Raw genomic sequence first — 19,100 nt, 5'->3', positions numbered from 1 at the left:
TATACCCTGGCCGCTTAAAACATGGAATCCAAGGTCGCATGATCACTCAATGCAAGCATCGACAGGCGCTCGAAACTAGACCTTATGGGAAACTGTTTACACCGTCATTATTTGTGTCATGATACTATAACTTAAATGTTTTATGTATCATGATTTGTGTTTCACTTTCGCCGGCTGGTGAATTTTGTGAAAATGTTTAAAATTAATGTAAATCAATAACCTCTAAAAAACGGTATAAATATATTATAGCAACATTGTTAGTTCGTTTTTGTTGAGCGGTGTAAACGTGGGAAAAGTGATAACATAGGAAGAGGAATATTTAAGAGTGCGTGCCATTCACATGATCATTCCATCTTTTCAGCGGCTCAACTATAGGTCTAGAAACTTTTAACAAGAATAAAAATTAAGTTGAATAAACATTGACTGCAAAAGAGAAATGAACTTTAGTTCGAAGAAAAATTATTAACGGCAAAGAGCAACAAACTTTAACCAGAGTAAAACTTAGGTTCAGATTAACGTTGCGGCAAAGTGCAGCAAACTTTAGTCAATATAAAAATTACAACTTGGAAACTTTGACTTCAAGTTAAATGAACTCCATGCAAATTTAGAAAATACTATAGGTTAATACCTTATTTACCCTTAGTTGGATAAAAAATTCATTTAGAACATTGACATCAAAGTTAAATGAACTCATTGCAAAAGTAAGAAGAATGTAAAAGCTTCAAAAATCATTTAGAGCATTGACATCAAAGTGTAATGCACTCAATAAAATTAAAAATTATAATAGGATAAGAACTATCTAAATTTTTATTAAAGGTTCAAATTTGTACCCAAAAATCATTTAGAACATTGACATCAAAGTTAAATGAACTCAATACAGTTAAAAAATACGATACTTAAATGATAAATCAAATAAATTTTTATTTGTCAAAAAAATGTGAAGGTTTTATCAAAAACCATTATTAACCTTACAGTGGATCCATACATATTTTTTGGCAATATTTTAAGGAACATGCTTCTCTTTTATTATTAGGAAAACAGAATAGAGAAAAGATGCGTTAAACTCAGCACAAGATGAATGCAAATAACTATTTATTTTAAAGCATTATTTTTCAATGTGTAGCATGACGTTCTAAAAACTAGGAATAAATTTAAACTCAGAAAAAAATTAGCTTTTTATAGACACCCAACAGTATATATGTCTTATACTAATATGAATTTTTTAGTTTCTGATCAACGACCCCATCGTTACGGTCGCTAACCGGGAAGATCTTCCTTTACGCAATCGATGAAGTTGATGAATCGATCAACGACCGCATCTTTTACTAACATCTTGCAATGCGGATAAGAAAATCTTTATGCATTCAAGGCAGACTATACTGAGAAGAAATTAAATTATAGAAATATAGGGTGATTCAAATCGAAGATGTGTAAAAAGATGAAAAATCTATTTTTTTAAATTTAAAGCATTTAATACCGCAAATATTAATTTTTAAATAATACAAGGCAACAGGAGTTATCTATAAGTTATATCTTGACTAATATAGGGTGATTCACATTGAAGAATCAAAAAGAATAAAATTTAGCTTAGTAATTAATGTGCTGTTAATTATTAACCGAAGAAATATAGGGTCATTAAAATCAAGTCTAATAAAAAAGAAGAAACGATTTACTTATCCAAATAATAATTTTTAAAATATACAAGGTGACAAGAGTTATCCAAAAGTAATTATCTTGAGGAATATGTGTAATCAAAGAGATAAGAAAAATTTATACAAAAGATAAATAGACTGAACAGATCTTAGTGTAAATGTGTATAACTTATAGAAATACAGGGCGATTCAAATCGAAGATGTGTAAAAAGATGAAAAATCTATTTTTGTTAAATTTAAAGCATTTATTACCATAAATATTAATTTTTAAAATATACAAAGCGACATGAGTTATCTATAAGTTATATCTTGATTAATATAGGGTGATTCACATTGAAAAATCAAAAAGAATGAATAAAATCTTGTTTAGCAATTAATGTACTGTTAATGAGTAACCGAAGAAATATAGGGTAATTCAAATCAAGACTAATAAAAAAGAAGAAGATTATTTAGCACTTTACTTATCCAAATAGTAATTTTTAAAATATACAAGGTGACAAGAGCTATCCAAAAGTTATTATCTTGAAAAATATGTGTAATCAAAGAAATAAGAAAAATTTATACAAAAGACAAATAGACTGAACAGATTTTAGTGTATATGTGTGTAACTTATGGAATTACAGGGCAATTCAAATCGAAGATGTGTAAAAAGACGAAAAATTTATTTTTTTAAATTTAAATTAATATATTGTTAATTATTAACCGAAGAAATATAGGGTGATTCAAATCTAGTATAATAAAAAAGATGGAGATTATTTAGCACTTTACTTATCGAAATAATAATTTTTAAAACATAAAAGGTGACAAGAGTTATTCAAAAGTTATTATCTTGAGGAATATGTGTAATCAAAGAGATAAGAAAAATTTATACAAAAAGCAAATAGACTGAACAGATCTTAGTGTAAATGTATATAACTTATGGAAATACAGGGCGATTCAAATCGAAAATGTGTAAAAAGATGAAAAATAAATTTTTTAAATTTAAAGCATTGAATATCACAAATAACAATTTTTAAAATATACAAGGCGACAGGAATTATCTATAAGTTATATCTTGAATAATATAGGGTGATTTACATTGAAAATCAAAAGAATTTAATCTAATTTATTAATTAGTACATTGTATAAGCTAATAGACTATAGTAAGGCAAATATTATAAATGTTAAATGGTGGGGGTTCAAATGTCAAGCCCAAGGTCAAGGTCAAGGTCAAGGTCAAGGTCAAGGTCAAGGCCGAGGTCAAGGTCAAGGTCAAGGTCAAGGTCAAAGGTCAAAGGTTAAATGTCGAGGTAAATGTCAAAGGTCAAGGTCAATGTCAAAGTTTAAAGGTAAAGGTTGATGTCTATGTCGATGTCAGGGTCAATACCAAGGTTAACACCGGATATTCTTGAAATGTGTTGTGAGATTTGCTATAAAAGGCTGAAGCAAACAGCGTTTTAGAGTAAGTTGAAAGTTTTCACTGAAAGCATTACGTTACGTTAAGTATCTCAGTCAGTGATATTCAGATTTAACTCGGTGTGTTATTTAACAGTTCGGTGTGTTATTTAACGGTAAGTTAAGTGTTTTAAGTGTTAACAGTTTAGTAATTTGTGATACGTTTTCAGAAAAAAAAAATGGATTTAGAAGCACTAAATGAGTTTCTTCTTTTAGAAGGACAACGAAAACCTATTATAAAGTTAAATAAACTTCAAGTAAATGTTCCATACAAAATTTCTGAAGCCAAGGTGACTGCATCGAAATTCGGAGATTCTGTTGTTTTGGAACTGGATGATAAGGTTGTGTTTTTACCACCTAGATCTACCGAGGTGCTTAAAAATCATATTTTGGAATTGGGAAATGGAAGGTAGTCGCTAGTATTTATTGGAGAAAAGGACACAGGCAAAGGCAATCCGGCAGCTTTATTTAAATTTATAAAATCTTAAGGTGAGTGTTAGTTTAAAATGTCAGAAAGGCTTGCTAATGATGTAAACAAACTAGTTAAAAAGTTTTATGAAAAAAATTATGATTTTACTGTTGAGGAAATTGAATCATGGCTTAAACATGTTGATATTGCAATTAGTTTATGTTTTAAAGCATTAAAAACAAAAAAATTTGAAATCGGAAATATTCGCATGTGGCAAACAAAATTAAGTCACTTAACAGTTGTTTATAATAAGCTTAAAGAATTAAAAGATAATAATTATACAATTAAATGGGAAGATTTAGCCACAGTTTATCATGGAAGGGTTCAAAGTGGTGTAATAGTAAATTTAAAACATAAAGATTTTTTAAAGTTTTTAAATGATGCTATGTCTTTATTTAAAACTAAAATTTTGTTAATTTTATCTAGATTTAACATAATTAAGGTTAACAGTACGTTTTGTGGCAATTTTATAAAAAAAACAGTAGATGATGAAGAAACGATAGATTTTAAATATTTTCACACGCCATATGCAACCATTGATAAATCTACTAATTTAAATGAATGGTTTTATGAACATATAGTTGATTTTATTTTAAACAAATTATCAGAGTTTCAAGAACGTGATTCAGGTTGGGCATTAAGTAAAGTAATTTCTTTAGAGATTAACATTAATAAATATGAAATTGGAAATGGTTCGAGCTATATTAAATTACCTCAACAAATTATTAATAAAAAAGCTTGTGTAAACGTTAGAAATTTTGATGAAGCTTGTTTTTACTGGAGTATAGTAAGTGCATTACATCCAGCGAATCAATCCGTCAATCGAATTACTTCGTACCCACATTATAGTCAAGTTTTGAATTTGGAAGGACTTGAAATTCCAATTAAATTTAATAAAATAGCAGTTTTTGAAAAATTAAATAATATTTCAATAAATGTTTATGGTTTGGAACTAATTGGAAAAAAATTTAATATAACCCCGTTACGTCTATCTAAAAGTAAATTACAGCAACACGTTAATTTGCTAATGATTCAAAATTTATATTTTCAAAAGTTAAATGATTATGATGCGCCTGATCCACTTGACAATGAACAAGTTAGTATTACTTATCATTATTGTTGGATTAAAAATTTATCTAAATTATTCAATAGTCAACTAAATAAAGATGGTCATAAAAAAATTATATGTGATAGATGTTTAAATTATTTTACTAATCAAGAACGGCTTAACAAACATTTAATTTTATGTGAAAAAATAAATGACTACAAAATTGTAATTCCCGAAAATAAAATAATTAAATTTAAAAATTTTATTTATAAACAACGAACACCATTTAATATATATGCTGATTTTGAATCAATGCTTGAACCTCTTGACATATCTTCAGAAAGTAAAAAGTATCAAAAACATACTGCATTTAGTTGTGGATATTTTGTAAAATGTGAATATGATAATAATATCTCATTTTTTAAAAGTTATCGTGGAGTTGATTGCATGGATTGGTTTGCAAATGAAATGTCAAACGTTGCTCAAATAATTCAATCAAAAATAAAAAATATAGTTCCTATGAAAATAAAACCTAATACAATATATGCTCAAAAATGTCATATTTGTGAAAATAATTTTAAATGTACAGATATCATAATCATTTTACTGGTGATTTTAGAGGTTTTGCACATGAAATTTGTAATTTGAATTTTAAAAAACTATTTGTAGTACCAGTCTGTTTTCATAATTTGTCGGGATACGATTCGCACTTCATAATAAAAGATCTTGCAAAAAGAGGCAAAATTACATTATTACCCATAAACAAAGAAAAATATATTTCCTTTACTCAACATTTACCAATTGATATTAAATTTCGTTTTATCGATTCACTTAGATTTTTAGGTGCATCCCTTGATGAATTAGTATCTACAGTAGATATTAAAGAGTTAAAGAATTTAAAGTATGAATTTAAACACCTACCTGACTCTAAATTTCAGTTACTTACACGAAAAGGTGTATTTTGTTACGATTACATTGATAAATGGGAAAAACTCAATGAAACGCAATTACCATCACCAGAACATTTTTATAATAAACTAAATGATGAAGCTTTATCTAATGACAAATATGAACATGCACTTAATGTTTGGAAACAATTCAATATACAAAATTTGGGAGAATATTCAGATTTATATTTAAAAACAGATATATTTTTATTAGCAGATGTGTTTGAAAATTTTAGAGATATAGGTCATAGGGCTAGTGGTTTAGATCCAGCATGGTACTATACCATTCCCAGATATTCCTTTGACTGTATGCTTTTGTACACAAAATGTGAATTAGAGCTACTAGGTGATGTAGATATGATATTATTTATCGAAAAAAAAATTCGTGGTGGTATTAGTCAATGTTGTTCAAGATATTCGGAGGCTAATAATAAATATATGACAAACTATGACCCAACCAAACCAAATAAATATCTTTTTTATGTTGATGTCAATAATTTATATGGTTGGGCAATGTCTCAACCACTTCCAATGAGTAATTTCAAGTGGGTTAATACAAATATTGATGTAACTGATATACCTGATGATGCATTTTTTGGATATATACTTGAAGTGGATATAGAATATCCGCAAACACTACATGATTTACATAAAGATTTTCCATTCTGTTCAGAACATCAAATACCTCCGGGTTCAAAGTTACCAAAATTAATGACAACACTATCAAATAAAAAAAATTATATTATTCACTACCGCGCTTTAAAACAAGCAATAGCGCACGGATTGATCATTACAAAAATTCATAGAGTTTTACAATTTAAACAATCTGCATGGCTTAAACTTTATATTGATCTTAATACAGAACTTAGAACTAAGGCTAAAACTAAGTTTGAGCAGAATCATTTTAAGCTTAAAGTTAACAGTATTTACGGCAAAACGATGGAAAATATCCGGAAACATAGAATTGTGAAATTGACGAGACAATGGCAAGGTCGATATGGTGCAAAAAATTTAATAGCTAGTCCAAAATTTCATAACAGAACAATATTTGACGCTGATTTAATGGCAATTGAAATGAAAAAAACTGAGCTAATTTTTAATAAACCTTTATATATTGGAATGTCTATTTTAGATATTTCAAAAACATGTATGTATGAATTTTACTATAATTATATATTACCAAAGCTAGGAAATAATTGCAAAATTATGTATACAGATACTGATAGTTTTATATTTGAAATTAAATGTAACGACTTGTATAAAGAAATTATATGTACTGATATTCATAGATTTGATACAAGTGACTATGCTCCTAACAATCAATATAATATACCCCTACATAATAAAAAAGTTCCAGGTTTAATGAAAGACGAAGCTAGTGGTAGAATTATAACGCATTTTGTTGGTTTAAGATCTAAAATGTATAGTTATAAATGTGAAGATAATACTGTTGTAAAAAAATCAAAAGGAGTTAAATATTGTGTTATTAATAACAAAATTACGTTTAATGATTACATAGAATGTCTTCAACAAAATTCGGAAAAATTTATTTCTCAATGTTTAATTCGTTCAGATGCTCATAATGTTTTTAGTATAGAGCAAACAAAAATTGGTTTAAGTCCTTTTGATGACAAAAGATTTTTAATTAATAATTCATTTGATACCCTTCCTTGGGGTCACTATAGTTTAAATCTGACATTTTAAACATTAATGATTTTGTAAAATCTTGAAAATAAATATTAATTTAACTGTTCTTGTTATTGTTGTATTATTCCCACCTCTATAATCCTACATAAAAAGAAATTAAACTGCAAAATCAATGCAGTCATCATGTGTAGTTCAAGAATTTACTTGGGTGAGAGAAGATTTTACTTGAATAGAGCAAATCCTAATGAATATGTTACTGTAAGTATACTTGGATCATCTTTCGAACCATGCATCAGAATATGTGGAATTACAAATGGTTCCATCATTTTTAATTATGAAGAGTGGAAACAATTTTTATTGAATAAAGAACTAATTGACGTTTATTTTCACTATTCACAAAAATCAGAGAAAATAAAATTTGTAAAGATTTGGTTGCAGTTTGAAAATATTAATAACATGAGGATGTTAAATATATCAAGGGATATAAATACAGTTTGGTTAGGAACAATCTCTATTTCGGAACTCTGGAAAGTATCACCGATATTAAATTGCATTTTGGATGCATATAAGAATATAAATTTCATCATTTCGTTTAAAATTTTACAGTTGGGAGTTAAAAACTGCAGTAATATACAGATGCTGGCTTAAACGTACTTAAATATATAAAAGATACAAATCCACTAGTATACACCATAGCAATAGAAATTATTTATAGATATCCTGAGCTACTTAAATGAAAAAAGTTACGTTTAACAAGAATAATGAAATGTATATACTACGCACTTGGAATTTTGCTTATCAAGACGCTAGAAAAGGAAATTGGGAACAATATGTAGTTGATAGGTATCGGTTTCATCGTCGCATCAAAGAAATGGAAAAATGTATTTCTCCAATTTTAAGTAATAGTCATAGAAATAAAATGTATAAAAATTATTTTTGTAATGAATAAAACATAATGTAATAATTTATAAGTTTTTTATTTAAAAATAATATGTAAATTATACAACATTATTTTTATTAATCCAAGACTGTTGTTTCAATCCAAGCCATTTTACAAGAATCTTATTTCCTTTTCGTTTCACCACTTTTTCAATTAAATATACATCTGGATATTTAACTTTTTGTAATTCTTTTCGATAGAATGATCCTTGAATTTCTTCATCTTGTTCATCTTCTAAAACGTATGTTACAGGATTAGTTAAATTAATTTTAACAATTTTAAAAATTTCAGTAGTCCAATTAGGAGTATAGCCTTTGTTGAATGCATGACGGACCTTGCTTATACGCACATAATCTCCCTTCTGAAATTTTGGTCTCATAGAATCTACAACTTTTATATGATTAAATGCAGTAATATATTTGGCATTGTGATCGTTTATTTTACTAGGTATAGCGTTAATAGTAGAGTGTTTTGTATTATTATATTTTGATATAATTTCTGGTAATATATCCAACCATTTGTAATTACCTTGCATACTAAATCGTTTCCAAAGTAACGATTTTAAAGTTCGAATTACTCGTTCAGCCATACTTGCTTTAATGTTAGAAAAAGTACTGTAATGATTAATTCCAAATTTTTTCATTAATGTTTGAAAATCTTTATTGTAAAACTCTGTGCCCTTATCAGTCTGCAAGTTTTGAGGAGCTTTTTTCATTTGAGATAATATGTCTTTCATTGCATTTGTAATTTCTTTTCCGGTTTTAGTTTTAACAGGTGCAGCCCATACGTATTTACTAAATACGTTAATAACAACTAAAATGTAATTATAACCTTTATTTTCTTTAGTAAATGAATTCATAATAGCTAAATCTGCTTGTATAAGATCATGCAATCCTTTAACGATTACATGTCTCCGGGGATAATTAATTCGAGCTGGAGCATGAAGTTCATGAACAACTTGAGCCTTAGACATTTTTTTCTACAGGACACTGTAACAACAGCTCTATGCAGATATTATTCGTTTTTCCTATTTTAAATTGTATCACATCACCTTTTCTAATTGTGATACCGGCCAACTCATGAAATTTATATGTTTTTGAACTTATTTCAACATCTCCATCTGCTGCATAATGTGCAACACTTTCAATTTTAGCTGTTAGAGGACTTTTAAATGCTGTTCCACCGTTATCGAGTACGTAATATTTTTTATTTAGACTCGTTTTCTTTTCTCCTCTTAAACGAATTAGACAGTTTACATGAAAGTCAAATGAATCACAAATATAAAAAGCTGACTTTAATTGTGGTAAAGGCGTTGACACAATATCATCTGATGAGCAGGTAGGTCACAATGTAAGATAATGTTGATTAAACTTGTTTAAAGGCATATTTTTTTAAATAATGTTAGCAGTTACTTGACGTAACCTGTTTATATACTTAAGCAGGAGGGATATGTACTATATATGTAGAAAAACTCGGATTCACGTTAGTTGTTCAATATGTATACAGAAACGATTTCTATAACAGACATTGATACTGGTGTTAAGAGTTTAAAACAGACGTTTCTTAATCTTGAATGGAATGCTCAACATGAACTAGTATATGGAAGAGGATATTTTGATGACAACTATTGTATACACCTGTCAGCGAAATATAAAAAAGGGTATGAGACTTGCGATTTGTTTTTAGAAAAGAAAATTTGTCTACATGGGTTTGTATCCTTGTTAGGAAAAGTAGAACTGGATACTTATTTAGATCGCTTAAAAGATTATCTTCCGTCTGTGCTATATGAAACGGATGTTGATAATGCTGATAAAGAGTCATCAAAATAATTGTATTTTACAAAAATAAAAAAATTCAAAATATATATATTGTTTTTTATTTACGTTTTTACTAACGGACAAGATAGTGTCAATTCAACATAAATTTCATTATATGACTTAAACTGAACAAGTGGAAATGATAACACATCATTTTTTGTAAAAACATTGTTATCAACCAAATCTTCTAAGATGGTTGATGAACTATTATACTTCATTTTAAGCGGTTCTGGGAAACATTTAACATTTTTTACTTTTCCAGTTACAGGCATAGTATATAGAATGTTTTTGCCATCCAATACAAAGTAATCTTTGCTAACATTTAAGTCTTTACGTCCACGAATAGTAATTATACACACACTACAATAATCGGCAGGTTGGCAAATGTAAAATTGAGATTGTAGTGGCTCTGAGACAATTTCATCGACATTACAGGTTTGAGATGTTAGGTAGTGTTGGTTGAATCTGTTAAGAGGCATTTTTGCACTGAATGATATTTAACAAAAGTTGCAATATTTATGCACTTTATGCAATAACTCCACTTTCCCGCAATTCCTCAATTATTAAAATAATTTCATTGTTGTGTCCGTTATTACCCGCTGCTTGAGAAGCTACTAGCAATCGTAGTCTATCAATCAACTCATTAAAATCATCAAAATATTTGTATTCAATAGGATTTTTATTATAGGACATTAACGTCATTTTTCCACCATTTTTGGAAGATTTCAACGTTAATTTTCCACCACGCTTGGAAGACATTCCCCGCGTAAGCACACCTGATGGTATTGAACCAGATCTAGGACGTATGGGTTCAATTAAGTTAGGTCTTACTATGTAGAGCCACTTGTCTTTTATATCGTTTGGAAATGTACGAATAGGTAAAGCCCTATTATTATTCCTACGGTAAGCATTAGTCCGTTCTATAATATCAACATAGTAGCTTATGTCTTGCTCAGTATACGTAACAGGTTTTTTAAAAAACAACTCATAAATTCCGAGAGTACCAGGGTAATTCACTCCTTTTATTCCAATAGTAGACCCATCAAAGTAAATCTCTGAATCTCCAATGAAAAACTTTTTTTCTTTAGGATCGTAGAATATACCCAAAATATGATCATATTTACCTGTCACATCACGCACCATTCCTTCAATAAAATCTCTTGGAAGTGGTGCTGTAAATTGATCAAAATAATCATGCGATACTTCAGGATCGGTTTGATAAAATTGTGAAATAGTATCATCTATAAATTCATTCAATTGTGTTCTGGATTCATAAGGTGTTTCAATCAAATTAGTGGGTTCTGTAGGGCGAGTGCTGGATCCTAATTGTGTGCTGCTTAGTTGAGATGGTGGTGTCAAAAATGCTATTTTTCTAAAGGTGGATGGATCTCTCTTAATAGGACTTAAGTTTTTACTTCCAAGAAGTTCTTTTTCTGATTGTGGTGTAATAATTTCTTGTTTAACAGATGGTTGTTTTGTTTCCAATGCGGTAAGCAATTCTTTAATCGGTTTAGTAATGGGTGTATAGTTTTTTTCCAACTGTATTTGTGAATCAGTTATACCACTTTTTAAACGTTTATATTTTTGCTTCAAAGCTTGCCTACCTTTAATTAGTTGTTTAGCAAGCTGAGGATCCATTATAACTGAGGAAATATAAGTAAATTATAAAGCTTATATACTAATATACGCATCAAAGCCTTTTCTATATCGACCAGATGATAATTGACAATCTTTGTCAATGGTTAGAAAACCAAATTTATCTTTCCAACAGTGAGAACACACATTTTTAAAATCTTGAAAGGACATATCAATATTCACATGATCATCATATATATGTTTTAAATTTGTCATATCTTGTTTAAAAATTATTAGAAAATTTGCATTATCTCTAATGAGTTGTTTAGGTATTGCTGAATAGGTTTGACATAAATAAAAAGCATCTGTGGATCTATGACGACCAAAGCAGTAGTAACTTTGAATAATTTTTTGATTGCATGAACCTACATCATCAAATATAATAACAGAATTATTTTTTATATCTTCCGGAGCAATGATGTCGTCTATATTACCATATTCCTCATAACCTATTTCTTTAATCGGACTAATTAAAGTTCGCAAATATGCATATTTTGGTTGATGTAAACTTTTAGAATACACATAGATATTTTCAAATCTTAAACCATTAGGATGATCAATTAAAGATAACATAGCATTGATTTTTCCTGAACCACTAGCCCCAACAATAAGACCTCTTTTAGAATCACCTCCAAACAAACAACCATGTTTTCCCGTTTTAAATGCATCGTTATTATCATGATTTTCAATAGGTAAACGATTCTTTTGTTGAATGATCTTCATAACGTTCAAGTGATAACTGATAGTATAAATAGGTTGTAATATATATATATATATATATATATATATATATATATATATATATATATATATAAGTACCATAATGGTAAAACGTGCGAAAGTGAAAACACGTCGACTAGGAAAAGGATTAGTCAACAGTCTCATTAACAAACTTCCATTCGAAGCACATATACCTGGATATCAATTTTGTGGTCCTGGAACTCACTTGCATCAAAGATTAGAGAGAGGGGACGAAGGAATTAACGCATTAGACGCTGCGTGTAAAACACACGACATTGCGTATTCACAACATAAAAATTTAAGTGAAAGACACGAAGCAGATAAAATTTTGGAAAATAAAGCGTGGGAACGGGTAAAATCAAAGGACGCTAAGCTAGGTGAAAAGATTGCAGCTTGGTTTGTAACGACAGCAATGAAAGGTAAACGTAAATTGGGTATGGGATTATCTAAAAAACCAAAAAAAGGAGGTGCATTGAAAAAAAAAAGAAAACGCATTATTCGAGCTCCCAAGAAAGGTGGTTTTTTACCTTTGTTGTTACCATTGCTCGGAGCGTTAGGAGCTGTTGGGGGAGGTGCAGCTGGAATTGCCAAAGCGGTTAATGATGCCAAAGCTGACCGTGAAAAACTTGCTGAACAACAAAGGCATAATTTGGTAATGGAACAAACGGCAAAAAAAGGAGCGGGGTTTTATTTAAGACCATACAAAGGTTACGGAATAAAACGTCGCGGCAAAGGTTTCCGTTTAAAGCCGTATTCAAGAAACTCCCGGTAAAGCTACCTAAACGAGCAATTACTGATGTAGATCTTGTTAAATATGCTGGTTTGTTACATATTCCTCATTTTCGTGGAGTTTTTATGCGCGATTCTGTACCTCATGTAATACGAAAACATGAATCAGGTATAGTAAACCACGATACGAAAGACGGAAATGGTACACATTGGACTGCATATGCTAAACAAGATACAATTATTACTTATTTTGATAGTTATGGAAATTTACCTTCTCCTACTGAATTAGTACGATATTTTAAAAGTAATGGAAACGTTACTATAGTATATAACTATGATGTCATTCAAAATTTTAATTCTTTTAATTGTGGTCAAAACTGTTTAAGATTTTTATTTAATTACTATAATTAATCATTGAGCATCATTTATACTTGAACCAGCATGTCAGTCACATTCACCCTTACTGGAGAATCATCAATTCTCAGTGATGATTACAATCCTCCGATTTATCTTGATGAGAATTTCAATTATGAAATTGGTGTTGCAAATTTTGACACTTTTAACAGTATTCCAAATGTCGATATTCATAATAATGTTTTTGTGTGGGGTAAAAACAGCGAATTTACCTTTAAAATTCCTGTAGGTGCCTACGAAGTTGATGATATTATTCAAATTATTAAAAATGAAATGATTCAAACCGCTAGCATAGTTAGTATGAAACCTGATATAAATACAAATAGAATTAGTATTAAAAGTAGTGATTGGATTAATTTTGATGTTGATAATTCTATAGGAAGTTTACTAGGTTTCGAAAGAGTTAAACTAACACCAAATAAACTTCATATATCCACGAATGTGGTAAATATTTTAAAAGTTAATACTATCTGTATTGATTGTAATATTGCTGTTGGATCTTTCTTAAATGGAAAGGCTGTGCATATTATTCATCAATTTTTTCCTCAAGTTCCTAATGGGTATAAAATAGTCGAGCAACCGTTAACCATCTTGTATTATCCTGTAAGCAACAAGACGATAAGCAACATAACTGTTCGAGTTTTAGATCAACAAGGAAATTTAGTTAATTTTAATAAAGAGACAATTACTGTTCGGCTACATCTTAAAAAAATTGAGTAAAATGGTTTTGCAGTTTCATCAAAGTAATTATCCCAAACATTCCTATAAAAGACCTCATCTCATTAAAACAATTAGTAGAAGGATAACATCTAAGCTGTTAACATCTAAAAATCGTAAATTTTTGAAATCACTTGGTTATCAAGTTTTAATATAATGGAAATGTTACATGTGTTGGGTCAACCTTTTAGCGATACAACTATTGAAGATTATCAGTATCACACTTATCAACCATATACATCAAATTTAAACTATAATGATGAAATTAGAATTCCTATCCAAGATCTAGACGCCTATACTTTACTATGTAACAGTTATATTTACATCGAAGGTCAAATGTTAACCGATAAAAATCAAGTTCCAACAAAATTTCAATTTATTAATAACGGTATATCATATTTATTTAGGGAATTAAGGTATGAGTTAAATGGTGTTATAATTGATTCTGTACAAAATATTGGTTTAATTTCGACTTTGAAAAATTATTTGTCTCTTAATGAAAATCAGAGTAAACTCTTACAAAATGCTGGATGGTTTCCAAAAGGTGATAAACTGGTAATTGATAATCATGGGAATTTTAACGTATGCATACCGTTAAAAATTTGGTCCGGATTTTTCGAAGATTTTCAAAAAATTATAATAAACATGAGACAAGAATTAGTCTTAATACGAGATAAAGATGATATTGATGCTATTATTGCTACAGATGAAACAGAAAAACCAAAAATTGCAATTAATAAACTATATTGGAATGTACCTCATATTTTACCCAATATTAGCGAACAATTGCGATTAAACAAAATAGTTCGTAGTAACATAGAACTACCTATTAAATTTAGAAGTTGGGAATTGGTTGAGTATCCCACTTTAAATAATTCAACACGTCATACTTGGCCAGTAAAAACAACTACAAAGCTAGAAAGTCCTCGACACATTGTAGTAGCTTTCCATGATGGTCGAAAAGGAAAAATGCTGAAAGATATGAGTAAATTTGATCACTGCAATCTAACAAATATCCGTATGTTTCTTAATTCGGAGCGATATCCTTATCAAGATCTCAACTTAGATTTTGACACCAACCGTTTTGCAACGTTGTATGAGATTTTTGCTAATTTCCAAGAATCTTATTATCATATTCAAACTAATCAACCAATATTCAGTCCAGAAGAATTTAAAAAGAATGCTCCTATAGTGCATACTGATTGTTCAAGACAAAAAGAAATAATTCAAAGTGGCTCTGTTGTTTTGAGAATAGAATTTGAAACTAGTAAATCTGTAGGAAACAATGTTTCCGCTTATTTCTTAATATTGCATGAAAAAGAATTCTCTTACAATCCTTTAACTAAAATTGTGAGACAGCAATAAAAGGTCTGTATCATAGTCAAAATGTTAGTTGTTAAAATGAATCTGGTAATAGACGTTCAAGGGTTTAAAATAGAAAATAATAAATTTGTAGTGAAAGAACTTGCTGCTTTTAATGGAACACAAATTTGTCATTATGTATTCAAGTCTCCGTTTCCTATTAGAATGTTGTCTTCCGATTTACACAGACAGGCAACTTGGTTAACAAGAAATCATCACTGCATTGATTGGAATTTTGGTTTTACACCCCTTTATCATTTTGCAAATATTTTAAAGGATATTACACAAAACGCTGATGCAGTTTACGTCAAAGGGTTGGAAAAGAAAAATTATTTAAAAAAATACATTGCTGTTCCTTTATACGAATTGGATGAACAACCATCATTAGAAGTTAAGGAACCTGCTTGTTTTTATCATAATAGTAAAAAATGTATTTGTACTTTATCTAATGTATTTTGGTTGTATAATACTTTTTTAATGCAAAAATAAAAATATATATTACATTATTTTTGTTTTCTTTCTTTACTTATAAATATTGTAAAACAAACAACCAATTAGCATTAAAATCATTTATTAATACAAAAATTACATAGTATACGGTTTAATTTTTCTGCGAAATTTACTTAAGTGTAGTTTACTAAACATTTAAACATTACTTGCTTGTCTTCGAATTGTTTTATTTTTTCTTTTAGTTCTTTAATTTTTTTCATAAATTCCTCCAATTCTTGTTTAAACGCTTTGTTGTGTTGAAATGAAAACTACAAAATAAAATATATTATTTATTTATTGTATTTACATGTATTTACAGTATCTACCCCTTCATCTTCAAAACAATGTTTAGGTAGAACATCTTTGTGTTGATGTAAAAAATCAGTCAGCCCTAGATTTTTAATTTTTTTTAAAAAGCAACACATGCATATTTTATCAGATAAATAATCTTTGCAGATTCTCGCTCCCGTATGATATGTTGCTGATTTTTTATTACACTCTTCTACCGTATATCTTCTTATTCTTATGGTAGCTCGTTCGGCTTCGTATTCAAAATCGTATGCCTTTTCATTCAAAACCCATTGCAAATTTCGGACAGCTTCAGCTACGTTGAGAGTTTTTGTACCATCTAAACATGCATCCATGACTAAATTCTAAAAATTGATAATGTTAGCAACAATATTGATTGAAAAATATTTATTACCTTTCTAATCTCACGACGAACAAAATTTTACTAAATTTCTGAAAATTATTTACTGTTTAACTTATATTACGACGAACTAAATGTTACTAAGGATCGCTTTTAAAATCCTCAATTTATGTAGTTTACATTTTAAACACTGCGCATGCCTTAGTTGCTGAGTAGAGGTGACCTTGATTTACATAAATAAAAAGTAAGTTTGATGTTTAAGAACATTAACAGGTTAATAGCAATGGAGTGTTGTCACAAAGCAAAATTAATGGCTCAACATCCGCAAAAACCTTTGTACAAGTTTACTGAAGCAGAATTAGAAAACTTTACCCTACCATACTTTAGAAAATGTGTGGAACCGTTGGAATTACTTCGATCTTGGTATAAATTACCCACAAAAGCAGTTCAAGATTTTGAAGTTCAGACTCGTCTACCATGTTTTGTACATTTTAATCGTCCCGAGTGGAGAACAGAAATTGAAGGTACAGCACCGGCGCAATCCAGTTGTCATTTATGTAAGTCTGCGCTTGAAAATTTAAGAAATATGTATAACAGTGTAATAAATAGTTAATAAATAATTATTTTTTAATAATAGTTTTTATTATACTAATATCCTATCCTAACCTTGACTGTCACTGTGACCTTGAACTTGATCACTACACGATCTTTAATCTCATTTACGTGACCTTGAACTTGACCTTTTGCGTGACCTTTACCTTTACGTGACCTTGGATTTGACCTTTGCGTAACCTTTACCTCCACGCAACCTTCGCGTGACCTTGAACTTGATTGACCTTGAATAAAACCGGTTTCCCCCACCACATTTTGCACCAGGAATGGTATAGAGTATCTACTGACAGAGCTAAAACATTCTTAATAAAGCACAAAAAGGGAAGACAAGACGCAAGCAAGCTAACCGCAGCACCTCAACATTTTAAAATAGGAGATCTAGTCCTGCTCAAAAGAGAAGAAAATAATAAGTTTGATAGTCTTTATGTAGGTCCTTTTGTCATAACAGAAGTAAATAATATTAACTGTTAAATTAGGCTAGATACCGGAAAGATTAGGGAGGTGCATAAAAACAGATTATATGCTTACAATCAGTAAACATAAGTGAACAATATTAGTGATATCGCGGGAAAAGTGACAGAGCAAATGAACAATCGCGGCGTAAACAAATAATCGAATAGGGCAAACTAATAAACTAATTTTATCACATGTTTTAGATTTAAGATAATGTACATGTATACAATAGCATAGGTAAACAGTACTTATTTGAGGTTGAAAATTTCTCTTTTTCCGAAGGGAAAGGGAGAGAGGAATGAGACAGTTGCAAGAGAGAATTTTTTTCCGTAAGGGGGATGGTGTGGTATTATCCCTAAAATATTACAATTCATAAAAAGATTAAGTTTAAAATGAACGTGTAACACATTTCGCATTTGTTTATATAAAATATGTTTAATAATTCGAATCGAGGACATTCGTAAAAATAGCCTCGATTAGAATGTGTAAGTCAGCAGAATTGTGAATCGCGGACGCAAAGTTGTCGTAGGTTGTGTAAAACAAACTTGACCCACTAATGAATGACTGCTGACTGTAGCAAGGACTATTATAAAAGAGACAACGACTTTTATCCGGGAGATCAGAACTAAATTAACGTCAAGATGGCAAGTTGATATATCGCGTATCAGTAATTATTAAGTAGTCTCATAGCAACTTCAACTAAGTAGTAAATTTAATTATAATAAGTAATGTTAAGAAAAGAGTGTACAGTTGTGTTCCAAATAAAAGGTCATCAAATATAATAACCCCATTATTTACCATAATTGTATGCGACAGCGGCACCGAATTCAATTCCGCAGTCATTAAAGAATTCCTAAATATTCACAAAATCGAAATACATTTTACAATAGTAAACAATTCTTCCTCAAACTCTCCAGTAGAACGCTTTCATTCAACTCTTATTGAAAAACTTAGGACCTTACAAGCCCAAAATCCAAATGATTCGTTAGATGACATTCTAACACATGCCATTCTCATTTACAACCAATCAATCCACAGTTCCACAGATTATTCCCCTTTCTCAATTCTGTACGGACCCTATACAGAAGAAATACATTTCGACTTTGATCTTCCGATATACGAAACATATAATCAAAGACATAAAGAAGAACTCCAACCCTTTGTTGCAGAACTATATAATAAACAAAAACAAAAAAGACAACAACTTTTAGATAGACAAAACGAAAATGTCGAAGATATTCCGGAAATAGACCTCACATAATCATTATATGTTTCTAAGAAAAAACATGTCTAAATTACAAGCCCCTTTCTCCACTATCCATCCAGAAACACAAGAGAAAACAAA

The 19,100-nt window shown here is 29.5% G+C and overlaps 1 protein-coding gene across 1 annotated transcript; it reads left to right on the top strand.

Moving 5' to 3' along the window:
• The first annotated feature begins 14,346 nt into the window (after nucleotides 1-14,346).
• On the top strand, nucleotides 14,347-15,555 carry LOC140435873 (uncharacterized). Its single transcript, XM_072524587.1, has one exon. The coding sequence runs from the start codon at nucleotides 14,347-14,349 to the stop codon at nucleotides 15,553-15,555; it is 1,209 nt and encodes a 402-aa protein (XP_072380688.1).
• Nucleotides 15,556-19,100: the final 3,545 nt, after the last annotated feature.

This window comes from Diabrotica undecimpunctata, chromosome 3 (assembly GCF_040954645.1).
Source record: "Diabrotica undecimpunctata isolate CICGRU chromosome 3, icDiaUnde3, whole genome shotgun sequence".
NCBI classification, from domain to species: Eukaryota; Metazoa; Arthropoda; class Insecta; order Coleoptera; family Chrysomelidae; genus Diabrotica; species Diabrotica undecimpunctata.
Note: the sequence above shows the minus strand (reverse complement) of the source record. Positions and strands in the feature narration are given on the sequence as shown.